Genomic DNA, 26,027 nt, shown 5'->3' with positions numbered 1-26,027 from the left:
CCTGGGTGTAGACTGAACTACCTTCGGGAGAAACTTAGTTTATAGTTTATAGTTTAAAACAAAGACGGTAACAGCCCTTTCCCAAAGCAGACCTCCTTCTTGCTTGAGCACTAGATTGCCTTCATAGGACTCACATTAGCCACAAGAATAGAAATTACGGTTTAGGAGTCATGCAGCTGAAGTCTAAAGATTCTGACCCTCCATAAACTGCTCCTAAGATCAGTGCTGGAGAAATTTTGCAGACCCTGCACTTGATGGATCAGCTGGCACCATCCAGATGGATTAACTGGCTCATCTGATCTTGTGGCCCCCACCCAGGAACTGACTCAGCTCAATAAGACAGTTTCAACTCCCTTTGATTTCATCCCTAACCAATCAGCACTCTTGGCCCACTGGCTTCCCCCGACCCACCAAGCTGTCCTCACAAACTCTGCTCCTCAAATGCTCAAGGAGACTGATTTGAGTAATCATAAAAAAACTCCGGGCCGGGCACGGTGGCTTGCCCCTGTAATCCCAGCACTTTGGGAGGCCGAGGCGGGTGGATCATGAGGTCAGGAGATCGAGACCATCCTGGCTAACACGGTGAAACTCTGTCTCTAGTAAAAATACAAAAAATTAGCCAGGCGTGATGGCGGCCGCCTGTAGTCCCAGCTACTCCAGAAGCTGAGGCAGGAGAAAGCCTAGGGAGACTCCGTCTCAAAAAACAACAACAAAAAAACAGACATAGTCTCACTCTTTTGCCCAGGCTGGAGTGCAGTGGCCTGATCTCGGTCCACCACAACCCCTGCCTCCCGGGTTCAAATGATTCTCCTGCCTCAACCGCCCAAGTAGCTGTGACTACAGGCGCGTGCCACCATGCCTGGCTAATTTTTGTATTTTTAGTAGAGATGAGGTTTCACCATGTTGGCCAGGCCGGTCTCCAACTCCCGATCTCGAGATCCGCCTGTCCCGACCTCCCAAAGTGCTGGGATGCATGAGCCACCACGCCTGGCCTCCTTTTATTCTTTTCTTTTCTTTTTTTTTTTTTTTTTTTTTTTTTTTTTTTGTAGACGGAGTTTCGCTCTTGCTGCCCAGACTGAAGTGCAATAGTGCGATCTCAGCTCTCCTCAGCAGGAGAGCAGGAATCTTCAGTGATCCACTGGCGGATCTGCAGCCATTGTGCACCCCCCCTCTTTCAATGCCTTTTTTTGTGCGCGCCTCTCCTTCCAGTACCTACTGCAGGAGCGTCCCCCAGCCTCCCGCCATTGCCAGCAAGTGCTGAGATCCGCCATTGCACTCCAGCCTGGGCGACAAGATCGAAATTCCGTCTCAAAAAAAAAAAAAAGAAAAGAAAGAAAGAAAAAAAAAGGATGAAAATTTTGGAAAAATATGGAAGAAACCGAATGGATTTCTAGTTCAACTAAATCGTAATTATTCAGTATCTATTTTTTGCAAGAAACCATGTATTTCATGTCCACAGTCAGGACCACAGTCTAGCTCTCAAGTGTGGGTGTTTCCTAAGCAAATTGAAGAACACAGGCATAAAAGTGCATTAAGTTCATAACCATTCACCTCTTTTTTGCTGTTGTTTTTAAGAGGGAGCCTGCCTCTTTCTGTTGTCCAGACTGGAGTGCAGTGGCGCGATCTCGGCGCACAACCACCTCTGCCTCCCTGATTCAAGTGATTCTCCTGCCTTAGCTGCCTGAGTAGTTGGGACTACAGGCGCGTGCCACCATGCCTGACTAAATTTGTATTTTTAGTAGAGACTCGATTTCACTATGTTGGCCGGGCTGGTCTCCAACACCTGATCTCCGTGATCTGTCCGCCCGACCTCCCAAAGTGCTAGGATTAGAGGCATAAGCCACCACGCCCGGTCTCTTTTTTTCTTTTTCTTTTTTTTTATTTTGAGACGGAGTTTTGCTCTTGTTGCCCAGGCTGGAGTGCAATGGTGTAATCTCAGCTCACTACAATCTCCACTTCAGCGGGAGAGCAGGAACCTTCAGTGATCCACTAGCGGATCTGCAGCCACTGTGGGCGCTTGTTCTTCCTGCGACCTTTGGGCGGGAGTCTCTCCTTCCACTACCTATTGCGTACCCACCCCCCACGTCCGCCTCGCGCCATTGCCAGCAGGTATCTTGCAGAGGTACCTTGCCGCGCTAATCCGTTAAGGTCACTTTGTCACTCGCGGCATTCTGTGCACGCCACCCACTCCCTCAGGTTTAAAAGATGCGTTGCCTGGCAACTAGCAGGTGCCTTTCCCGCCGGAATCTTGCCAGGCTAATCCGTTAAGGTCGCTCTATGACTCGCGCCGTTCTGTGTACGCGCACCCACTCCCTCAGGTTTAAAAGGCGCGTTGCCCGGCAACAGAAGAACTGCTCGCTTAGCCTTCGGCCGAGTTGGCAGCTCCACGAGGACCTCAGAGCCCAGCTCTCGAGATTTCAAGCGTTGGACGGTTCCCCACTGCTCCCAGGAGCGGTTACCTGGGCACTCTGTGCCCCTTATTCCTGTGCCTGCCTGCGGCTGAGGACCTGCCAGTAGGGCTCAGTTGCCTGGAGCCCGTTCAGCCCATCCCCCAGTTCACTTTGCTTGTGGGATCTCCCCGTTGCTCCTGTCCCTGGACGGAGTGGCAGGCCATCCTACAAGCACCCGGACACTTGGCATCAGTGGTGTCAAGACAACTCCAAGAAGGTTTTCCGTGATCCTTCAAGCCCTGTGTTCCTTCCTGGTGATCCTGCCTTCAATTTGATTGTACAGGTACCACAGCAAGCCAGTGCTGTGTGCTCCAATTCCAGGGCGTCCTGCAGTTCAGCCCCTGCACTGAGCACAAGGAAACTCTGTGGGGCCAGGAGCAGGGAGTCACCCCTTTGGGGCCCACAACACCCGGCTGTCCCCAGACTCGTGTCCAGGGAAGATCTTGTTGAGGGGACCTCAAGGAGAGCGGGGCAGGGATGCCTGAGCAGGACAAGGACCCCAGAGTCCAAGAGAATCCTGATGATCGGAGAAGGGTCCCCGTGGTCACCGGGGATGCACGGTCTGCATTTTGGCCCCTGCGGGATAATGGAGGCCTCTCTCCCTTTGTGCCCAGGCCTGGGCCACTGCAGAGAGACCTCCATGCCCAGAGGTCAGAAGTCAGATATAACCAGAGATCCCAGACCTCCTGGACGAGCTCGTGCACCAAACGAAATGCCATCTCGAGCTCCTACAGCTCCACGGGAGGCTTCCCGTGGCTAAAGCGGAGGAGGATGGGGGAGCCAGCCTTATCCCACTGTCAGCTGACCCTCAGTTCCTCAAAGACAGTGAGTGAGGCCAGGCCTCAGGCTGTCCCTTCGGGTCACACCCAGTGTGAAAAGGCAGCGGATACAACACCAGGGCAGACACTCACCCCCAGGACTGGCTCCCCCAGATCCCAGGCCTCTAGGCCCCGTAGACGCAAGTTTCCCCTGCTGCCACGCAGGCGAGGGGAGCCTCTGATGCCGCCACCTCCCTTAGAGCTGGGGTTCTGGGTCACTGCTGAAGACCTGGACCTGGAGAAGGAGGCGGCGTTCCAGTGCAGTGTACTGCGGGGTGAGACCAAGGCCATCTGGGACTGCAGACCCTCACGGCCTTCCCACACTTTGTCCTCACTTGCAACAGGGACTTGTGGTCTGTTTGCTGTTTCTGAAGCACCCAGGATGGATGCACAGCAGGAGAGAGACAAGTCCCAAGACTCCCGGGGCCCAGTGGCTCCCCTAGCATCTGCTGCAGAGGCTCCCTCTACAGCTCCTGTGTCTGGGAAGAAACACAGACCACCAGGCCCCCTGTTCTCCTTCTCAGATCCCCTTCCTGCCACTTCTTCCCACTCCCAGGACTCAGCCCAGGTCACCTCGCTGATTCCTGCCCCATTGCCAGCTGCAAGCATGGATGGGGGCATGAGAAGAGCAAGGCCTGGCACTTCTGCTCCTGCAGCTGCTGCAGCGGCCCCTCCCCCCTCCACATTGACCCCCACGTCGGGATCCCTACTGAGTGGAGTGGATGGAGGCCCTTCACATTTCCAGGCCTCAACCACAGCTGCAGCAGGTGCCCAGAGGTCAGAAGTCAGATATAACCAGAGATCCCAGACCTCCTGCATGAGCTCGTGTCCCAAACGAAATGCCATCTCAAGTTCCTACAGCTCCACGGGAGGCTTCCCGTGGCTAAAGTGGAGGAGGACGGGGGGGGCCAGCCTCATCCCACTGCCAGTTGACCCTCAGTTCCTCAAAGACAGTGAGTGAGGCCAGGCCTCGGGCTGCCTCTTCGGGTCACACCCAGTGTGAAAAGGCAGCAGATAAACCAGGGCAGACACTCGCCCCCAGGACTGGCTCCCCCAGATCCCAGGCCTCTAGGCCCCGTAGACGCAAGTTTCCCCTGCTGCCACGCAGGCGAGGGGAGCCTCTGATGCTGCCACCTCCCTTAAAGCTGGGGTTCCGGGTCACTGCTGAAGACCTGGACCTGGAGAAGGAGGCGGCGTTGCAGTGCATCAACAGTGTACTGCGGGGTGAGGCCAAGGCCATCTGGGACTGCAGACCCTCACGGCCTTCCCACACTTTGTCTTCACTTGCAACAGGGGCTTCTGGTCTGCCTGCTGTTTCTAAAGCACCCAATATGGATGCACAGCAGGAGAGACACAAGTCCCAAGACTCCTGGGGCCCGGTGCCCCCCTAGCATCTGCTGCAGAGGCTCCCTCTACAGCTCCTGTGTCTGGGAAGAAACACAGACCATCAGGCCCCCTGTTCTTCTCGGATCCCCTTCCTGCCACCTCTTCCAACTCCCAGGACTCAGCCCAGGTCACCTCGCTGATTCCTGCCCCCTTGCCAGCTGCAAGCATGGAGGGCAGCATGAGAAGCCCAAGGCCTGGCACTTCTGGAGCCAGTTCCAGCTCTGCAGCCACACCCACGGGCTTTGGGAGCAGAGAGCCAGCCCCAGCTCTGAGTTCCCTCAGAAGAAAACAGGTAAAGAGAAAGGCCCCGAGCACCACCCATGGCAATGGGGCATGAGGGGGCCTGAACACCAGGGGGCCCCCCAGGCTGAGCACATCCATGGTGACTGCGGGAACTGGCACAGGGAGCAACTCTGTTGGGTGGCACTTTTGTCTTTACTTTCCATCGCATCCCTGGGGGACCATTTAAGCAGACACCTCCAGTTGCAAGTCAGGGACCCAGTGCCACTGCAAACAAGGCAGGCTGCTCGTGCAAGTCTGGGCCGGCCTCTGACCCTAGCAACCCCACTTCCTGCGTGGGCACAGCAAGGAAGAACCTGGCCTCTAAGGCTCCCTCGTGTACTGTCAGGGGTTCTGCTGGACACACGTCCAATGGGCCATCGCCCAGCTCATCCTTCTCCACATCGGGCTTTTGAGCCCGTCATAAATTCCTTGCCTAGAGTGAGGTCCAGAAGAGTTTTCTCCTTCCAGTGTTTTTGTAGTTTTGTATCTTAACATTCAAGTCTTGGATCTATCTCGAAGTGATTTTTGTATATGCTGAGAGATAAGGGTCCGGGTTCATTCTTCTGCATGTGGCTATCCAACCCTCCCAGTACCATTCATTGAAAAGGGTGTCCTTTCCCCAGTGTGTTTCTGTCGGCTCTGTCAAAGATCAACTGGCTGTGAACCTGTGGCTGTGTTTCTGGGTTCTCTCATCTGTCCCATTGATCTAAGTGTCTAGTTTTATGCTAGGATTATACTATTTTGGTAACTACGCACTTGTCAAACATTTTGTAGTTGTAATTTGCAGTGTAATGGGATGCCTCTAGTTTTGCTGTTTTTGCTGAGGATGACTTTGGGTCTTTGAGCTCTTTTTTTTTTAGTCCTTTTTTGTGAATTTTAGGACTTTCCAATTCTGTAAGTGGTGACATTGGTATTTTGGTGGGGGTTGTATTGAATCTCTAGACTGCTTAGGGCAGTGTGGTCCTTTTAATGCTATGAATTCCTACCATGAGCATGAAATGATTGTCCATTTCTTTCTCTCCTCTTAAACATTTTCTCAGTGTTTTGTAGTTTTCCTTGTAGAAATCTTTCACCTCCTTGGTAAAATTTCTTCTGTGGCATACATTTTTCCATTTTGTTGCTATTGTAAATGGGATTGCCTTCTTAATTCTTTCCCAACCAGACCATTATTGGTGTGTAGAAATGCTGCTGATTTTTGCTGTTGTTGTTGTTGTTGATTCTATATCCTGCAAATAGCTGTATTAATTTATTTATCAAGTCTAGGAGTTTTCTGGTGGAGCCTTTACATGTTTCTAGATCTAAATCACATCTTCATCAGACAAGGATAATTTGATGTCCTCTTTTCCAATGTGGATGCCTTTTACTGTTTTCTCTTGCCTGATTGTGTAATGTCGAATAGGAGTGGTGAGAACCGGCATCCTCATCTTGTTCCTGTTTACAGGGGAAAATGCTTTCAACTTTTCCCCATTGGGTAGTAGGTTAGCTATGGCTTTGCCATATACAGCTTTTATTGTTTTCACGTATTTTTTTTTAATTTTTGTTTTTTGAGACGGAGTCTCACTCTTGCTACCCAGGCTAAAGTGCAGTGGCATGATTTCGGCTTACTGCAAGCTCCACCTCTGTGGTTCACCCATTCTCCTGCCTCAGCCTTCCGAGTAGCTGGGATTACAGGCGCCCGCCACCACACCAGGCTAATTTTTCTACTTTTAGTAGAGATGGGGTTTCACCACGTTGGCCAGGTTAGTCTCAAACTCCTGACCTCAGGTGATCCACCCACCTCAGCCTCCCAAAGTGTTGGGATTACAGGCATGAGGCACTGCGCCCAGCCCGGCCATTTTCAGGTATGTTTCTTCTATGCCTAGTTTGTTTGTTCCTTCTTTCAAGACATGGTCTCACTCTGTCTTTCATGTTGGAATATAGTGGCACCATCAGAGCTGCAGGTTTGAACTCCCCAGCCTTCTGAGTAGCTGAGACTACAGGTGCCCGTCACCAGAGAGGGCTAGTTTTTATTATTATTTTTTTTTTGTAGAGATCTCTGTTCCTCAGGTTGGCCTTGAACTGTTGACCTCAATTGATCCTCCCAGCTCAGCTTCCCAAAAGCACTGGGTGGACAAGCACGAGCCACCACTTGGCGCAGAGTCACATTTTAACATCACATCCTCATTGCTGGGCTCAAGTTTTGGCAGTGACTGAAAACCCTAAAGGAGAGTCTCTGGTCAGGCCCGGCCCAGTCTGTGCATAGGAGGGGAATGGAAAAGTGGCCCGTGGATGGTTCTTTTGGAGAACTGGCCAGACAAGCACTGAGATGCCATTTCATGGAATACAGGGCTGTGTGATGTCCAGCCCAGCTGCCAGGTCCAGGGCCCTCGACACCGTCTAGTTTGGGAGCTCACCCAGAAGTGGCCTCGGTTGCCCAAAGCAGCTGGTCTCCCTTCCGATCTGGTCCCATTTGAGAGATGTACTGGGCCCCGTCTTCCAGGAAAACATTTCAGTGCGTGCTTGTCTTTGTCCCCGCACTGGCTGGCCTCTCTGTACCGTTAGAACTTGGATTATGCAAGGCTCTGCCAGTCAGCTGAGCATCACGAAGCAGCTCTCTTCTGTTCCAGTGAGGCCGACCAGGCTCCAGCACCCCTGCCCCGGGTCTGACTGTTCTCCCCCCACCCGGAAGTGACCCCCAACCCGATCCTGCTCCCTGTCTTCTGGCAGCTGCTCTGGGGAGGGGCATTTTGGCCTCAAGGGCTGAGCGTGTCATTTTCTGTTTTCTGTTTATCTTTCCAGAGCTGTTTGGGACAGCCCATGCGTCAGTCCATGTACTGCTTCTTTGGAAGGCAATCGGGGCTTTCTTTCAGGGGTGGGTATAAAAGTTCTTGTGGCTGGGTGCAGTGGCTCACGCCTGTAATCCCAGCACTTTGGGAGGCCGAGATAGGCAGATCACGAGGTCGGGAGATGGAGACCAACCTGGCTAACATGGTGAAACTCCGTCTCTACTAAAAACACAAAAAAATTAGCTGGGCATGGTGGTGGGCACCTGTAGTCCCAGCTACTTGGCAGGCTGAGGGAGAAGAATGGCAAGAACCTGGGAGGCAGAGCTTGCAGTGAGCCGAGATCGCGCCACTGCACTCCAGCCTGGCAACCAAGCAAGACTCTGTCTCAAGAAAAAAAAAAAAAAAAAAAACAGTTATTGTGACATTTGTGTATGAAATCAGCCTTTGCTACATGGATAGGACCAGCACGCTTCCGCGGCATGACTCTGCAATCTTACTTATCTTTTTTTTTTTATTTTGTATTTTATTTATTGATTTCTTTTGAGACAAAGTCTCACTCTGTTGCCCAGGCTGAAGTGCTGTGGCACAATCTCAGCTCACTGCAACCTCCATTCCTGGGTTCAAGTAATTCTCATGTCCCAGCCTCCCAAGTAGCTGGGACTACAGGTGCACATCACAACACCCGGCTAATTTTTGTATTTTTAGTAGAGATGGGGTTTTGCCACATTGGTGAGGCTGGTTTCGAACTTCTGACCTCAGATAATCAACCGGTCTTAACCTCCCAAAGTGCTAAGATTACAGGCATAGACTTATTTATTTATTTGAGATGGACTCTTGCTCCACTGCCCAGGCTAGGGTGCAGTGGCATGATCTCAGCTCACTGCAACCTCAGCCTCCCAGCTTCAAGTAATTCTCCTTCTTCAGTGTCCTGAGTAGCTGGGATTACAAATGCCCGTCACTGCACCTGGCTAATTTTTGTATTTTCAGTAGAAATGGGGTTTCACTGTCTTGACTAGGCTGATCTCGAACTCCTGACCTCATAATCCACCTGCCTTGGCCTCTCAAAGTGTTGGGATTACAGGCCTAAGGCACTGTGCCTGGTCACATTTATTTATTTGTTATATAGAGACAGTGTCTCTCTCTGTCACCCAGGCTGGTGTGCAGTGGCACCATGTCAGCTCTCTGCAGCCTCTGCCTCTGGGGTTCAAGCGATTCTCATGCATCAGCCTCCCGAGTAACTTAGACTGCGGGTATGTGCCACCAAGCAGGGATAATTTTTTCTATTTTTTTGTGGAGACAGGGCTTTACCATGTTGGCCAGGCTGGTCTCAAACTCTTGGGCTCAGGTGATCTGCCTTCCTCGTCCTCTCAAAGTACTAAGATTACAGGCATGAGCCACTGCGCCTGGCCTCTCACTACATTTAAATGATGCAGTGGTTCATGCCTGTAATTCTAGCACTTTGGGAGGCCAAGACAGGTGGATCAACTGAGGTCAGGAGTTCAACACGAGCCTGGCCAACATGGGGAAACCCTGTCTCTACTAAAAATACAAAAATTAGCCAGGTGTGGTGGCATGAGCCTGTAGTCCCAGCTACTTGGAAGGCTGAGGCAGGAGAATCACTTTAACTGGGAGGTGGAGGTTGCAGTGAGCCAAGATCACACCACTGCACTCCAGCCTGGGTGACAGAGTGAGACTCCATCTCAAAATAATAATAATAATAAAATGCCTGATGCCAGGGCATCTCGGCCTGGGTGCCTGCACGAGCACAGCCATGTCCAGGCCAGGGCTGCCGGTCAAGGTCCAGCCCCATCTTGTCCAGCAGAAATGGAGCGAACTTGCGGGGCCCAGGCTAGGGTACAAGATCCCAGGATCTCAGCCTCTGCTCATGGATCAGCTCTGAGACCCTGAGTGAGCTGGGGGTGCTCTCTGCTCATTGGTTTCCCTGGCTGTCAAGTAAAGGGATTGGATGAGGAAGTCTCATCAAGGTGGAATGATCTCAGATTTGGGGCAGCAGTGAATGATCCCGCTCCCTGGGTCATGCCAGTGGTCCGGCCTCAGCTGAACACAGCCCCAACATCTGGAATGGGGATGAGGGGGCAGTCAGCTCTTGCTCCTAGTAAGACAGATGCAATAGGGCTCTGTGGCTGAGCTGGGTGCATTTCCTTACACCTGTAATCCCAACCCTTTGAGAGGCCATGGTGAGAGGATTGCTTGAGGCCAGGAATTTTGAGAATAGCCTGGACAACATAGCCAGACCCCATGTCTACAAAATAAAAATAATAATAATAAAACAGGTCAAATGGCACACAGCTCTAGTTCAAGCTATTTGGCAGGCTGAGGCAGGAGGGTCCTTTGAGTCCTGGGATTGGAGGCTGCATTGAGCTATGATGGCACCACCGCACTCCAGCTTAGGTGACAAAGTGAGACCCTGTCTCTAAAAGAAAAAAAAAATTGTCCTGAGAGTGTGGGTTTGATTTTCTTTTTTCTTTTCTTTTTTTGAGATGGGTTCACACCATTCTCCTGCCTCAGCCTCCTGAGTAGGTGGGACTATAGGCACCTGCCACCATGCCCAGCTAATTTTTTGTATATTTTTGGTAGAGATAGGGTTTCACCGTGTTAGCCAGGATGGTCTCAATCTCCTGACCTCATGATCCGCCCACCTCGGCCTCCCAAAGTGCTGGGATTATAGGCGTGAGCCGCCGTGCCTGGCCGGGTTTGATTTTCAAACAGGACCGAGAAGGCAGGGGACAGAGAGTGCAGTCACCCTTAGGTGCCGAACACTCAGAAACGGGCCAGTGGCAGCCCTCACCTCACCTGCAGACTCCAGATTGGGCAGAACAGCACGTGGCACTCACAGCTCTTGCAACGAGAGCAGAACCCAGTGTGGACCCTTCTGCCTGTGGGAGGGGCTGCTGAGGCCTGCGGAGAGGCCAGGCTGGAGGCTCGTCCCCTTGTCCAGCCCTTGGTGTGGTCTCTGCCAGGTCCCCAGCCCACCAGTGCAGGGCGCCCCAAGCCTGCTGCTGCCACGGGCCTATCTCTACCTAGGACGTCCCCACACCCTCGCAGTGTCAGGGAAATGGTCATGGTGGCGGTGACACTCCCCAGGCAGGACTGTTGAAAGAAGCTGAGAAGGGTCACACTGCAGGCAGGGGCCCGTGTGACAAGCCCCTCTCACCCCGAGAGAGCTGACCAGGCAGCTCACAAGCAGAGCCACATCCTGAGAGTATGAGAAAGGTCCTGGCTGGGCTCAGCCACCTCACTGGCCACTGGCAACCTTTGTCGTGTGAGCCTTGCTCTCCTGGGGAGGCTGAGGCTGACGGCTGATGTGGGCATTGCTGAGGGTAACCTGTGGCCCAGTGGATGTGGCCGGGTCTCCTCAAGCTGCACTCAAAGGACCCAGAGTGCACGCCCATCTCCAGCCCAGGGCAGCTCCCCTGTAAGCTGGGTGAGCTACTGAAGCCAAGGCGGGAGGCGGCTGACAATACCTATCGCCCATGCAGAGGTGGTGAAAAGGCTGGACTCAGCAGCAACACCAAATCCCGGACCAAGCAGAAACCACCCAAGACTGAAGGGCTCGTGCCAGAGCGGTGGCCACAGGTAAGAACCCAAGCCCAGGCTGTGCGTGGTGGGAGTCGTCCCTGTCCCAGGGCTCAGCACAGCAAAGGAAGACCAGCTGGGTCACCCTGGAGGCCATCTGTCCCTGTCCCACCTGCAGAGTCAGAACAACCTCTCCCCAGTGGGGATCGTCTTTCTCTGCCAAAGCAACAGTGGTCCCTGCCCCAACCAGACTGCCCCACTCCGTGGAGTTACGGCTGCTGCTCCAGCGTCCTAACGCTGCCCAGCTGGCACTGCCTGTGCTCACCCACACCCCCCAGGCCAGCCTTCCCTGCAGCCTGGGCTTAGCCACCTTGGCCTGATTGAGCATTGAGGCCTCCTGGGCACCCAGCCCCATCACTGCACCTGCTGCTTCCAGCCCCACCCCACTGGCTCAGGGGTTCTTCCCAGCGGCGCTGATCATGAAATCAACATGCACGCAAGTCGTCTCAGGGAACTTTATTGAAAGTGTTGGCAGTTCTTTCCCCCACGGTGGTGCATAGGTGGCTGAGCTCAGATTGCAGCTGCTAAGACACCAGCCACTTACCGAGAGAAAGCCAGGCTGCTTCAAACCCAGGGCCCGAGGCAAAAAAGCATCACTTCTGGTCAGGGAGTCTTGAAGCCATGCCTTGTGGGAGGTCACACTGGCATCTAGGCCTTTGCCTGCATTGCAGGAGAGCCGGGTCCCCTCCTGGAGAATGCTGCGTTCCCCAGTCCGGTACCGGTTTTACCACCACACAGGCTTTTGAGGCAGGAGCTGTAGACCCAAAGCGACCATCAGCTCTGGGGCCCTGTGGGAGAGGAGCACTTTTAGAAGAACATGGAAAAGTGTGGTCATCCCATCATTAGACAGCACACATCCTACATAAATAAAAAGACGCACGGGGAAGGAGGTTGGAGAGGGAACAAAAAATTGGTACAGACACTGATAGATTGGTTTCCAGTTTCAAGGCGACAGATGCACATCATGAGACCAGAGGAGACCAAGACAAGGGCTGGATTTGGCTTTTCTAAGAAAGATGTGTTTCCTTGCAGGGCTGGATGGTCACTGAGACAGAGATGGAAGCCAGGACAGGGGAGCTCACAGGGCCCAGATAGGTACAGAGAGCAGAGGCTCCTGTTCTGTCCTCACCACCCATGAGGGTGACACTGCTTGCAAATGGTGGCCGTGCTCTCCCAGCAAGAAAAAAGCACAACAAAATCCACACCGCACACAGACACAGACAGAAAACCTTCCAATGACTCTGTTTTCTGCTCCCTGCCTCACCAGGTCCACAAGCAGAGAGAAGTGTCAGGTGCACAGCCCCGCTGTCAGCCTCGCCGATGAGCTGCAGGCTCAGCAGGAGCTGCCCATTGACACACAGGGGAAACCCACTGCTTCCACCTTGGGAGCGGTCGCCAGACAGAGCCACACTGGGTGCTGGTGTCATCCAGGGACCCCACACACTCTCTTGAATTCGATCCTGCTTCCCTCTGGGCAGCTGCATCCTTTCCTCCTGCAGGACCGTCTGGAAACTCGGCTCTGCTCTCCCTTCTCTCCTCTCTCTGCCCCAAAGCCCTCTTTCTAAAAAAGTGATGCAGTGTTCATGGGGTTATTTCTTGAAAATACTTGGCGGCCTCCACGCTTCCGTTTTCTTTGAGACAGGTGGTCATGAGGATTTACAAAGTATGCCTGGGCTCCCCCGCAGGTGCTGGCAGAGGGGGTAGTGATTGGTCCTGTGCCTCCACCTGCTCTGGGAGGGAGTCTTCCTCTAGGGCTGGCCCCTTCCTAACCCTCCACGTATCCTGTTCTCCAGAGACTTTGGAACCCCACTCCTAAGAGCAGTGGGGCCAGGCGCTTAGAGGAAGAGCAAATGCTGCCAGGACACGGATTATCCCCAGAGTACTTTCCAGCATTGTATTAGGTATCTGGATCTGTTAGGAAAAAAAAAAAAAAATTAGAAAGTATGCATAAAACTTGAAAACATTCAAGTATCAAAAGCTTCTTTAGGTTGAAAGTTTTAAAACAAGTCATCAGCAAGCTGCCACCAAGTGGAGACTTTTACAAAAGTTGAGCGAGTCTGCTGAGCTGAGAGGACAGAAATGAAGTCACCTGTGCTGGGGCAGGGGCAGGGACACCTGGGGCAGGGAGTGTGTGGGCAGAGAGAAACCAGAGAAGTCCAGGTCTGTGGAAGCCAAACAGGAGAGCGTGCGCCGGAAGGGCGGTCAGGATCAGGGGACGAGGTCGCTCTCCCTGGAGAACGAACCCTAAAGTGCGTAGCCTGGGACTCCCTCCCTGGGGGTCCTGTCCCCCAACATTTCACAGCCTGCCTGGAGCTGCCTTCCAAGGAGGACAAACATGGCAACAAAAGACCCATTTCTGCACAACAATCCTTCTGGAAAGAAAAAGAAGCCAAGAATGGAGTCAAAACGCTACCCAGTGCTGATTAAGCCTCTCAAACCCTGTTCTAAATGGAGTGTGGTTTCTAAGTCAGGGAAATGGAAGAGGCCCCACCCACACAGGGACAGGGCCATGGCCCCACAGGATGAAGCAGCAGCATTTATTCAAGATACAACAGTGAGGGAATCTGATCACATTCCCTTCTCCCCGCAGAGAGCACATCTTGACAAGTGATCCAGTAGAAACCTTTTAAACTCTATAAGTTAAGTTCATAAAAACCACTGTCTTCACCCTGTCTCCCAGGGCCAGGCCTCCCAGGGCCAGGCCTGGACTCTCAGATGCACTGGCTTGGGGCGCCCTCAGGTGGCCACATAAAAAAAAAACACAGTCTGAGGGCAGCCTGGGGTTTTCAGACTTGGGCAGGATCTGCCCAGGCCAAATGTCCTTCTGCTTTGGGCCGCTGTCTCTTGGCAGATGGCCTGACACTGAGGCCCAAGGATGCCTCAGAAAATCTTGATTCCCACTCTATGGATGGCCTGATTAGCCAGAGGTTTCCAGGCTGTCTGTCCACCTCCTGGAGATGGACTGGGGCCTTTAGACTTCAGTGGAGAGGGGGATGCTCTGTGTCTTGCTGTCCGGGGCAGGGATGGCCTCCAGCTGCAGGAAGTACAGCAGCACCTGGACCTGCCCGGGCAGAGTGGGGAAGAGGAGAGCAGCTCAGAGGGGGGCTCACAGCTGCTGCTGGTGGGGAGGTCTTTGGGGTGTAAGCCTCCAAGTCCACCTCAGGTGCTGGAAACCCCTGCTGGTGTAACGAACCCCTTACAGTGAGACGGGGGTGGGGTGGGGTCCTGACAAGGCATGACTTGGTAGGGGGGTGTTTATTTTAGAGATGCACAGGGCCTTGCTCTATCCCCCAGGCTGGAGTGCAGTGGCTCCATCATGGATCTCTGCAGCCTCTAACTCCTGGGCTCAAGCGATCCTCCTGTGTCAGCCTCCTAGGTAGCTAGGACTACAGGTGTGTGCCACAATGCCTGGCTAATTTTTCTTTGTATTTTTTCTAGAGATGGGGATTGCTACATTGCCCAGACTGGTCTCAAACACCTGGGTTCGGTTATCCTGCCTTGGCCTCCCAAAGATTACAGGTATGAGCCACCACACTCGAACACTTGAGGTGATTTTAAGCTTCCAGCAAAGTGCACCAGCAGGACCAGGAGGTGGCCTGGGCCCCCCCGCATCACTCCCATCCATGCAGACCTAGGCAAGTCCCTCTCTCTGGATCTCTGCCACCACTACATACAATGCAAGTAGAAAGATGGGCAGGCCTGGGGGTGGAGAAGGTAGAGGCCACGTCTGTCAGGCTGGGTGGGCTGGAGCCTGTCTTCCCATACCTGGGACATGATCTCTAAGGACCAGCTGTCAGTCATGATAATGGGCTGGCTTGGATTGGCAGGGAGCTTGCTCTCCTTCTCGGAGGGATGGAGCAGTGTGGGGCCAAAGACAGCGGTGAGGTTGTACAGGGACATCTTATTGACTGCCTCCTTCTCTGCCATACTGTAGAGGACTGAAACAGCAGGTGCTGTTTCAATACCACCACCGAGAGAGACAGAGGGGCTGTGCCATGCTGGAGTCCTCAGGAAGAGAGTGACCTCGACCCTGGCTGTGCTGCAAGCTGACTCCAGCCCTGGTACTTCCGAGTCTCAGTGGCCCAGGAAAATGGGCCAGCTCTGGGCTGGTGGGGAGGTCTCCTCTATGATGTGACTGGGAGGGAAGAGGGTGGTTCAAGTGCACTGCTGGCCATGGCCAAAGCTCTGAGCTCTTTGTTAAGACCACAGTGCAGAGGGAGGAGGGTGGCAAAGAGGAGAGGCAGGGGCAGGGGTGGCAGTGCTGCTAGTCCTTAGAGGCAGTAAGTGACTGCAGACAGGGGTTGGGGGAAAAGGTCCTCAGTCTGGAGGTCTGGTGGGAGCAGAGGGGCACCCCATGGCCTGGAGACCTGGAGCCCCCTGCAGCCATGGGAGAGCTGGGCTACCTTTTCAGGTGGTCCAGAAGGAAAAGGAAGGTGAGCAGGTTGGCCTCCGGCAGGGACAGCAGCAGGTTGAGCATGCAGCTCTCCTTTGCAACCGGGTCTGAAAGAGCTGCAGGAGGCAATGGGTTACTCTTCTGGGTCACAACCAGCCAGAGACCTCTCCCGAGGTGGTCACATGGAGCACCTGGGACATGAGTCTCTGCGCAGTTTAGGCCCGTCATCATCCCCACACCCACAGTGCTGGCTCCCAGTGAGGACCCTGTGAGGGGCACCTGTGTGGGATGTGAACCACCTGAACATTTTTTCTCTACCTCACAGGGGTCAGCAGCACCCAGCAAACAGCAGCAGGAGGAGCCGTGAGAACAGCCGCTCATGGGCAGAGCTGCCCTTGGGCAACTCCCGCCACCACCCCCTCCCCAGGGGAGCCCAATGCAGGGGAGGCTTGGTGTGGAATGAAACAGGGGAGTGAGGGACACAAGGAGGTGGGAAGTGGGAGGGGGCCCCAGCCCCACCAAGTATGCAGAGACTCCTTCATCGTCCTGGACACCACAGGGTCACCTGCATGCTGGGAAAGCAGGTCTTCTGTGCATGGGCCTGCGGGCAGACCTGCCCTAAGGGTCATGTGGAGACTACAGATGCTGCACGTGTCAGCGCCCGCTTTAGACATCAGCCTGCAGGTTGACTAAGGGTCAGGCCATGTTTGAACCCATGCTTGACTGGACCAGGACCCGTGGCTAGAGCACCTGGTCACCAGTGTTTAGCCCTGGTCTGCAGGAAGGAGGACAGCAGATTTTAGGACACTGCAGCATGACAGTGCTGACCATTTCACCCTCTTGGTCTCCTTGAGGAATAGGGACGGGGAGCCCTCTGGGGATGGGCGAGGTCTTCCAGGACAGGCTTGATTTTGGTCCCCTGCTTTCTGAGGTTGGGTTAAAACACCATGGCAGAGGGGGCACAGCTCGGGTTCCCACACATCACTTTTCACAGCCTCCAATGGCAGCAGTGCACGTGGAGGAGACGTCTCCCACAAGGCCAAGGCCTCCAGTGCTCACCGATGCCCTCGGTGAAGTTAGGGTAGAACTCGTCGGTGAAGAGGGGCTCGGGCAGCTCACGGAAGTACAGCTTCAGCGTGCCTGCGATGCCATTCACGTCCATCTCGCTCGTCATCACCGACACGTCCTTGTTATCTGGAAAGGGCACGGAAATGCAGCGGCCTCCTTCAGGATCCCAAGTGAGTCTCCCACCATCCCTGCCTTGGCTAAAGCACCGTCCCTGCCATGCTGACCACTGTGCAGGTCCCTCCTGGGCTTTGAGCAGCTCATCTGACCCCTCCCAAGAGCTGTGCGTAGTTCTGTGTCTGCAGAGTTGATGGGGCTGCATGGGCATTCCCATTCCTCTCCCCTGCTTGGCCCGAGGTGACGGCCAGGAGGAGGCCAGCACGGCAGGACACAGTGCCTGCGTGGGAATTGGGTGACTCTGCCCTGTACATAGCAACCACCCCTGCACCAGTGTCTTCTGATGGCAGGAAGGCTGTGGGAGAATCTGATTGGTTTCAGTGTTTGAACCGGTGTCTTCCTTTGGGCCCAATTGGTCACTGGAGCTTATGTCCTCACCATAGGCCAGGTCTATTCTGGGCCCCCAGAGTGAGCTGAAACCACCACAGGGCCCTCCCAGGGGTGCTGAGCATTCTAGGGGTCCTGGTCAGGGTCGGTGGTGAGTGCTGCACAGAAGGGTCTGCAGGCACAAAATCCTGTTGCTTTGAGGATGCTGGAAAGGACCCTCTGGGGTCTTGGTGCCCTCCCCTGGCATTTGAGGCAGGTCCGGGTCCTTCAAAGCCTGTGAGGGTTTGTGAGATGGAGGTGGAGATGCTGCAGCCCCGGCCTGAGCTGGGTCCCATCAGTGCCCTCTTCACACCGCATCCTCACACAGGGCAGTGGACAGACCACACTGAGTCCTGGGCTTCCACCTCCTGTCCACCCCCAAGGCAGGAAGGCCAAGGCTCCACAGAAGCCCCTGGTTCACCCCAGCAAGTGGCATGAGTGGGTACGATGGTGTACAAACTGGCTTCTATAGAAGCTTTTTCTACAACTCTTGTTTTCTCTTTTTTAAAAATAATAAAACAGTAAATGAAGAAAAGACACAGGGAAGGATGTGACATGCCCAGGCCATGGAGCGCTCTGAGATTGCATCGTGGACACCACCGCCCACACCTCCATCCCGTCCTGCGCAGGCCGACACTCACTGACGTCGAAGGCTGCCTTCAGTGCCTGGATGTCCGTGGCCACTCCGGACACGCGGTAGATGCCCACCTCCTCCATGCCTCGGCGCTCGATCTCCTCCATGCACTGGCGTACGATGTAGGGCACCTTGGACCTCTGTCTCCTGCGGGAGGAGGAAATGTTCTCAGTGACCTGACAGCCCTGCTTGGGCCACAACACAGGAGGCCTGCACCCTCTCTGCATACCTGGAGGTGGGGTGAGGACGGTGACAAAGGCGCCCAGGTCTAGGGCTGCACACAGAGCCTTCTGCATGTCTGTGCTCCCTCTGCAAGCCCTGTCCTCATTGCATGTACTTTCTCAGGAACCTGTCAAGCAGCTAGAACCCTTGAGAGTCACACATGATCTTTGTGGGAAGGTCAGGAGGCCTGTCTAAGTAAAGTCAGAACAGGAAGGGCATCTGACAGATTCCAGGCCTGGGGTTAGCAGCCTGTGCTGTCAGCTGGGGGATCAGACCCGGTGTTGGTCCTGCCACCCGCGCGCTGTGTGAGAGGAGAATCCCTGACCCCTGCCCTGGGCCTGGGCCTTAACACACATCCGAGGAATGAATGAAGGGTTGCCTCAGCACCAGTGCTCCAAGTCCTGTGATGCTACGTGCTTTTCTCCTCTGAGTCTTAGCACTGAACAATTCCAATACTGCCACACAGGACACTAGAGTAAGAATACTTCAAAGTAAGCGCTGTGCTGAGGCTTTAAATTTACTTTCATTTTGCAACTAGATTTACCAGCACATCCAAGCTGCTTCTCAAGCCACCCTCATTAGCAGTGGTTATTTGGGGGAGCTGCTGCTGGAGTCCTCACTGCTCATGCCCAGAGCCCTCCCAGAGTGCTATGCAAGTGGCTGCTGTGCAGTTGGGGGGTGGGGCGTGCTGTTTAGACACACAAAGGAGTGCAGGGTATGATTGATGGAGGCCCCGGCCTACATGACCGGCAAGTTCAGGGACCCAACTGGATTCCATCCTGGGGAAGCAAATGAATTCTCAGAGGAAGTGGTCTGTGTCTGCAAGAACTGCTCTCAAACCCAACAGGCTTCTCTTGGCAACTGACTCGTGACAAAGGGTTCAAGATCATCTGAAAAAAAAAAAAAAGGGGGAGCCGGGAGGCAGTGGGTCCTGGAAAAGTAAATTGTTTATTTTACAGTAAGAAAGTAATTAAATATATATATTTTTTACAATGGTGGAAAATTAGAAGTGATTGTGAAAATGATGTCTACCCACGTTGCTGATGAGTAGGATGTGATTTGGCTCTTTAGGAAAGTGAATTTGTAGAACTTAAGAATATTGATTTATAAAGGGCATGGCCTTTGACCCAGTCCATCTTATGCAAATCTGGATGCCATAAATAATATTTAAAAATAAAAGTATTGGGGTGGAGGTTGCAGTGAGCAGAGATCACGCCACTACACTCCAGCCTGGTCGACAGAGTGAGACTCTGTCTCGAAACAAACAAACAAACAAACAAAAATAAAGAAGTCATTCCCAATGTTGCTCATCAGATTATGACCATAAATATCCAGGATCAGACTAATGGCTAAAGAGACAGTGACGCATCAACACCAGGCAGAGAACAAAGCAGATTTTTTTTTTTTTTTTGGAGAGCCTCTAGGAACTTGAAAAATACATATGCCACACTCTTAAGACCCGGTGGTTCTTAATCAGGGGTGTTTATTAAAATGCTGGAAAGCTGAAAAGACTTCCAGGTCCCATCCAAGGAGATTTTGCTTCTGATTGACTGGCTAGTGGCCTGGCCATTGGTATTTTGAAAAAGCCCTCCAAGTGATTCTTTTACTTACACCCCAGATAGAAAACCCCAAATTAAAGGCGGAAAAAAACCAGACACCAAATGGCATTTAAATAAATGTCAACTTTAATGCCACAAAGCATCTGATTGCATGTGGACAGAAAGAGAAGGAAAGAGGGTGCTATATCTGGATAACTTAGAAATGTGCTCCCCTAGCAAGATATCTACCAAAATTAGAACCATATTTGAGGATGCTGGTACTGCGAGCAATATATAAATGATGCGTGTAATGCCATTTAATATGATCGTATTTTTAAAAATGAGTTGAGTGGTGTTTTCTAGCTGTCAGTTTTTCCAAATATCAATATAGAAATTAGTCTTCTGCAGCTGCAGAGGCAATTCAGTTTCCAGCTTGCTTGCATGTGGCCTAGAGCCATAACGTGGCCCAGAGTATCTCTGATTCACGCCTCCCACAACCACCAAAGCCAGAGACAACCGAATGCCTTGGACCATCTGGTGAGAGATGTAGCTGGTGTAAGAGTCCTGCTGTGAAGTGACAAGAGACTCAAGGCTCAGTTTTGACTTACTGCTAACTTGCTGACACTGCACACTTCCTGAGTGATCTTGGGTGAATCCTTTCACCTCTCTGAAGTTCACTATGAAATGAGAGGTCAATGGTCAAACTTAAACACCTTCAGATGTCGGGTAATATCAGTGAGTAAAATGGACCAGGCACAGCACAAAGCGGAAGGGTGCAGACTGTGGCAAGTTGAAAACTTATGCCTCTGTAAAGGGGGCAGCCACCACTCAGTTCCTGCAGATTACTCTAACTTTGCTGAGGACAGTTGCCCAGGTAGTGCACTACAGAAGGGTAACACTTTAGAGGGGGTGTCATTTGCATCATAGATGCAAAATTCACAGGTGAAGACTGATGTAGTTTGTCCCTAAAGTTTTGCTTTGATTTGCAGATATTTATCCATGGCAGTTTCTTGGAAGATGTCTATAGAAGATTTTGAGGAATGGGCACCTTGTAATTTGCTATTAAACTAAACCCCAAGGGCCCATTATAAGCCAGCACGGTCCTAGTGATTCCACACTCATTCAGTTCCTTTTCATCATAGGAGGTGGGTATTTTAATATCAGGTCCACTATAAGAGGTGGAGGCTGGGCATGGTGGCTCATGCCTGTAATCCCAGCACTTTGGGAGGCCTACGTGGGCAGATCACTGGAGCCCAAGAGTTAGAGACCAGCCTGGGCAACATGGTGAAACTCTGCCTCTACAACACATAAAAAAATTATCCGGGCTTGGTGGCATGTCCCTGTAGTCCCAGCTACTCGGGAGGCTGAGGTGGGAGGATTACTTGAGCCCGGGAAGTCAAGACTGCAGTGAGCTCAGATTGCACAACTATACTCCAGCTTAGGCCACAGAGCAAGACCTTGTCTCAAAAAATAAAACAAAACAATAGAAAGAAAGAGAAAGGAACAGATCAATATGTACAATAAAGTACCATTTGTATTTTTTTAAAAAAGCAAAAGAACATATTTATTTGGATATTTGTTTATATTCATAAACTATCTCTAGAAAGATACCAAGAAACTGAATATATTTGGTTGCATCTGAGAAACAACAGGAATAGGGATGGGGTTGAGATGGTGCCTTCTGAATTTTGAAATATAAAAATGTGTTGTCTATTTAGAAATAAATGGGCCAGGTGTGGTGGCTAGGCCAGGTGCGGTGGCTCTCGCCTGTAATCCCAGCACTTTGGGAGGCCAAGACTGGCGGATCACTTGAGGTCAGGAGTTTGAGACCAGCCTAGCCAACGTGATGAAACTCAGTCTCTACTAAAAATATAAAAATGGCCAGGCGTAGTGGCTCACCTCTGTAATCCTAGCACTTTGGGAGGCTGAAGTGGGAAGATTACCTGAGGTCAAGAGTTTGAGACCAGCGTGACCAACATGGAGAACGCCCATCTCTACTAAAAATATAAAATTAGCCTGGTATAGTGGTGCATGCCTGTAATCCCAGCTACTCAGGAGGCTGAGGCAGGAGAATTGCTTGAACCCGGGAGGTGGAGGTTGTGGTGAGCCGAGATTGTGCCATTGTACTCCAGCCTGGGCAACAAAAGTGAAACTCTATCTCAAAAAAAAAAACACAAAAAACCCAAAACAAACAAACAAAAAAACCCACAAAAATTAGCTGGGTGTGGTGGCAGGTGCCTGTAATTCCAGCTATTCGGGAGGCTGAGGCATGAGAATCGCTTGAACCTGGGAGGCGGAGGTCACAGTGAGCCAAGATCAGGCCACTGCACTCTAGCCTGGGCAACAGAGTGAGGCTCAATCTCAAAAAAAATGATAAATAAATATTATTAGGACAAAAGTCACAACGACATTACATAAACCAGGTTATGCCAGTGATTTTTGAAAATATCAAAACAGTTTTATAGAAAAATATAACTTCAGGCCAGGTGAGGTGGCTAACGCCTGTAATCCCAGCACTTTGGGAGGACGAGGTTGGTGGATCACCTGACCTCAGGAGTTCGAGACCAGCCTGGCCAACATAGTAAAACCCCAACTCTACTAAAAATACAAAAATTAGCTGAGTGTGGTGGCTCACGCTTGTAATCCCAGTTACTCAGGAGCCTGAGGTAGGAGAATCACTTGAACCTGGGAGGCGGAGGTTGCGGTGAGCCGAGATCGCGTGACTGCAGTAGAGCCTGGGCAACAGAGAAATTCTGTCTCAAAAGAAAAATATAACTTCAAAAAAAAAATGAAGTAGGAAGAAACAGAAAAGTTTGTCTAGATCTAGAACCATTAAAAGAATTGAAGGTTTATTTTAAAATCTGTATCCCATCCCTTCAAAAATCTCACAAAAAACAAAACCAAAGAAAAGCACCTGGCCCAGATGATTTTATAGACAAGTCCAGCAAACATTAAAAAGAACATGAAGTTTTTATCTTCTACATAATTTTTAAAAATTAATTAATTAATTAATTTTTGAGATGAAGTCTCACTCTGTATCCCAGACTGGAGTGCAGGGGCATGATCGCGGCTCACCGCAACCTCCACTTCGGAGGTTCAAGCGATTCTCCTGCCTCAGCCTCCAGAGTAGCTGGGATTACAGGTGCACCCAGCTAATTTTTTGTATTTTTAGTAGAGATGGGGTTTCACCATGTTGGCCAGGCTGTTCTTGAACTCCTGACCTCAGGTAATCTGCCCACCTCAGCCTCCCAAAGTGCTAGAATTACAAGCATGAACCACAGTGCCCAGCCTACATCATCTTTCAGAAAAAGAAGCAAATGGAATTCTCCCCAACTCATTGCAAATTTAGTGTAGGCTTAATACCAAACCAGACATCAATAGTACAAGGAGGTAAAAGTATAGACTAACTTCTTATGGATATATATGCAAAAATGCTAAATAAAATATTAGCAAATAATCCAGCAATGGATTAAACATGTATCACGACCACGTTGTGGTTTTTAGGAAATTAAGATGATGTAATAAAAGAAAAAACTATTAAAGTAGTACAAACTATCAAAGGAAAAAAACCTGTATGATCATTGCAACGGGGTCATTTGCGACATCATATAATTTTTTTTCTTTTTTTTTTTTTTTTAAGTTTTTTGACTGTAAGTTTATTCAATGCAAAATAATCCTTTCCAATTTTACTGAGGTGGCTGACTGCGTCCACGACCAAATCCGCCTGTAAACTGGAATTCGGTTGTTGACCCAGTCCCAGCTTGGGCTTTCTTGTCAGCACCAGGAGGCACAGCACTCCCTCTGTATGTATCTCTGTCGGCTTCCCCTCTTGTGAGTCTTGCAGGTCGCTCACCCTCCAGACGTTTAGGACTAGGCCTGCCAGTCCCTGGACGGCTGCAGTGTAGGGTGGCAGGCACAATCTCCGGGGGCAGATGAAGATAATCACGAAGATACTGGATACCCTCATTGATAAGGTAGCAGTAGAAATGTCTCCAGGCAAACTGTTCCTTCATGTAGTAGCCTCCGGACTTGAAAGACTGCATGGCCTTCATGACATGAACGTTAAGCACATTCTTTTTTTTTAAATTTGACATAAGTCTCACTCTGTCGCCCAGTCTGGAGTGCAGGGGTGCGATGTTGGCTCACTGCAACCTCCGCTCCCTGGGTTCAAGCAATTCTTCTGCCTCAGCCTCCCGACTAGCTGGGATTACAGGTGTCTGCCACCGCGCCCAGCTAATATTTTTGTATTTTTAGTAGACACGGGGTTTCACCATCTTGGCCAGGCTGGTCTTGAACTCCTGAACTCGTGATCCGCCCACCTCGGCCTCCCAAAGTGCTGGGATTACAGGCGTGAGCCACCGCGCCTGGCCGGGCACATTCTTATCTGCCAGTTCCAGGTGCTTAGGCAGGTGGACATCCTTCTTGACCACGGTGACTTCCTCCTTAAAAAGGAGTTCATAAATGGCAAGCCTCTTCTTAGGCATAAGCATTCTGGGGAGGAGCAGCCGCTAAGGCGGCAGGGTGGCCCGGATGGGGGGCCGATGGAACTCGAACTCTACCAGAATTTCTTTAATATTATATATATATATATATTGCTCGCTTATTTGTCTGTTCCTTATGTACCAGGAGCGCCAGTAGGACAGGGCTTTGTGTTTTCCTCACCACTGTCTGGCTCATGCCTAGGACAGTCCTTGGCACACGGTAAACACGCTGAGGAGCGCCTTTGGGACTAGCTGACTCTGAGCATCATTCCGCAGGGTCCAGTGGGGCCTCTGAAGCGACCGGTCATGCCAGGCTCCAGCCCAAGACCTGACGCATGCGCACCGGCTGGCCGGCTGTTTTTTTTTCTTGAGCGACCGAGTAGCAGGGCGCCTGCGCGACCCAGTGCCAGAGGAACGCGAGCTAGAGATTGGGGGGACAGCAGCGCCTGCGCAGAGAAGGAATGTGGGCGGGGCCCACACGGCGCCTGCGCAGGCGGCCGCAGGCCCGCTGGGCGCGAAGGGGCGGGCCAAGGGCGGGGGCCGCGAGGGAGGCAGGGCGGGCCCGGCAAGCGGCGCCGCGGGGTTGGCTGCTGCCCTGAGGCCGGACTCAACGGGTCTCTGCTGAGCCACCGGGTGAGCTGTCCGCCCAGCCCAACCAGGAGATTGCGAGGGAGCGATGCGGTGCCGCGCGGTAAGAGTCACGGCCGGGTTCCCGCAGTGTTCGCTGGCGGGTTGGTTTATCGCCTCAGCGCCGCCCGCGCGGCCGCGCCCGGGCGTCCCCGCAGACCCCGGCAGGCCCCGCGCCTGCGCCGTCCCTACTCCTGGGCCCCTCCAGTGTGTCCCGCGCCTGCGCCTTTCTCTTCCCGCGCCGTCCTCATTCTGGGCTCTGGGGCTCTTGGGACTACCCGCAGCCTTCGCCGCGCAGACCCACGGGCCGTTGGTGTTGGGGTTCAGCTGGTTCTGCGACCCTGCTTGCGGCTCGTCTGTATGCTGACAGGTCGGGTGCGACCCTCGTGCTTGCCTTTCGGACGCTACAGGAGAGGCTGGGGCTGCCGCCCCATCTCCTGGGTCCCCTGCCTGGGGCGGGGACGGCGTTGTTCAGTGGCCCCAAGGGCGCAGCGCGGGCAGCAGGGGCCGCGGGCGGCGGACCCCAGGCCTGCTGCGGGTGCTGTTTCTGCTGTGGCCGGCGCCCCAGGCGGACGGAACGTCCTTTCTTCTTGAGAGGAGGTTAATTGCATCAGGTTGGATATGAATAATCCGGTGCCTGGCTGAGGAATTTTGCGTTTCCAGGAATTTGGTAATTGTAGTACCTTAAGTAGTTAAGTCTAAGACATCATAGTCACCCGGCACGTTGGGCAAGCTGTCCTGGAGATGACGAAAAGAAATCAGTGTCCAGTAGTTTTAGCACATTTACAGAACACGCAAAAATTTTGTGATCATTCAAATGCAGGGAACCTTGATTTGTTGATGTCCTTGATCATTTGTCCCAAGTACAGGAAGGGCGAGGAAAAGATTCCCGTGAATACTGCCCAGGTGATTTCAGGGAACAGTGTTTTCTTTTGTCCAAAGAGCCTCTTAAGCCATTGATAATATTTCCCAAGCTCATAACAGATACAAGCCTTTAAAAAATGACGATTGCTCTAACCCAGTAGGACACATCTTGCGATGAAATCAGAGCTATAGGCTTTGTAGACAACAGCAGTCATTTCTGGTGGCTTCGGGGAGTAGAGGGGGACTGCAGTTTTGCCAATATAGGTGATACCAGAGGGACTTTAGTAATTTTTTCTTCATAATTAAAAGCCAAGCCAGGCGCGGTGCCTCACGCCTGTAATCCCAGCACTTCCGGAGGCAGG

General features: G+C 52.2%; 4 protein-coding genes across 9 annotated transcripts in view; 2 read left to right on the top strand and 2 right to left on the bottom strand.

The window, feature by feature from the left end:
* The first annotated feature begins 1,714 nt into the window (after positions 1 to 1,714).
* LOC108580862 (putative POM121-like protein 1) lies at positions 1,715 to 19,148 on the top strand. The gene is given in 7 exon segments (XM_031656457.1): positions 1,715 to 4,172; positions 4,174 to 4,633; positions 4,636 to 4,946; positions 11,202 to 11,298; positions 14,737 to 15,359; positions 16,017 to 16,929; positions 17,822 to 19,148. Coding segments are annotated over 4 exon segments (2,025 nt in total). The 5' UTR covers positions 1,715 to 2,927; the 3' UTR covers positions 11,211 to 11,298; positions 14,737 to 15,359; positions 16,017 to 16,929; positions 17,822 to 19,148.
* LOC116270755 (breakpoint cluster region protein-like) lies at positions 16,655 to 18,349 on the bottom strand. Its single transcript, XM_031656458.1, has 2 exons — positions 17,941 to 18,349; positions 16,655 to 16,885 (listed from the first exon to the last, which is right to left on the bottom strand). The coding sequence occupies exons 1-2, from the start codon at positions 18,227 to 18,229 to the stop codon at positions 16,680 to 16,682; spliced, it is 495 nt and encodes a 164-aa protein (XP_031512318.1). The 5' UTR covers positions 18,230 to 18,349; the 3' UTR covers positions 16,655 to 16,679.
* Positions 19,149 to 23,300: 4,152 nt separating the features above from the next.
* Positions 23,301 to 24,621, bottom strand: LOC101019076 (40S ribosomal protein S10-like). Its single transcript, XM_003905318.5, has 2 exons — positions 24,065 to 24,621; positions 23,301 to 23,758 (listed from the first exon to the last, which is right to left on the bottom strand). The coding sequence occupies exons 1-2, from the start codon at positions 24,181 to 24,183 to the stop codon at positions 23,380 to 23,382; spliced, it is 498 nt and encodes a 165-aa protein (XP_003905367.1). The 5' UTR covers positions 24,184 to 24,621; the 3' UTR covers positions 23,301 to 23,379.
* Positions 24,622 to 24,699: 78 nt separating this feature from the next.
* The window catches only part of SPECC1L (sperm antigen with calponin homology and coiled-coil domains 1 like), a 145,103-nt gene continuing 143,775 nt past the window's right edge, over positions 24,700 to 26,027 (top strand). For 3 of the 6 annotated variants that reach the window (XM_009216921.2, XM_003905320.3, XM_021921839.2), the window contains exon 1: positions 24,705 to 24,865. The gene's annotated coding sequence lies outside the window, so the exon portion shown is untranslated. Of the gene's footprint in view, positions 24,866 to 25,189; positions 25,472 to 26,027 lie in introns of those variants that run through there. The other 3 variants (XM_009216920.4, XM_009216919.4, XM_003905319.4) reach the window with 2 other exon arrangements.

The sequence above is a fragment of the Papio anubis genome, chromosome 16 (assembly GCF_008728515.1).
Source record: "Papio anubis isolate 15944 chromosome 16, Panubis1.0, whole genome shotgun sequence".
Classification (NCBI taxonomy): Eukaryota; Metazoa; Chordata; class Mammalia; order Primates; family Cercopithecidae; genus Papio; species Papio anubis.
The sequence above is the reverse complement of the archived record's forward strand: the minus strand, read 5'-3'. Positions and strand labels throughout refer to the sequence as shown.

What these genes read in the sequence shown, in the direction of transcription:
- LOC116270755 (XM_031656458.1), bottom strand. Translation starts at nt 18,229, where the DNA reads ATGCAGAAGGCTCTGTGTGCAGCCCTAGACCTGGGCGCCTTTGTCACC. An exon ending in GAAGGCAGCCTTCGACGTCA is followed by an intron (nt 16,886 to 17,940) that starts GTGAGTGTCGGC and finishes TGCCCTTTCCAG; the next exon opens with ATAACAAGGACGTGTCGGTG.
- LOC101019076 (XM_003905318.5), bottom strand. Translation starts at nt 24,183, where the DNA reads ATGCTTATGCCTAAGAAGAGGCTTGCCATTTATGAACTCCTTTTTAAG. An exon ending in CTGGCAGATAAGAATGTGCC is followed by an intron (nt 23,759 to 24,064) that starts CGGCCAGGCGCG and finishes AAAGAATGTGCT; the next exon opens with TAACGTTCATGTCATGAAGG.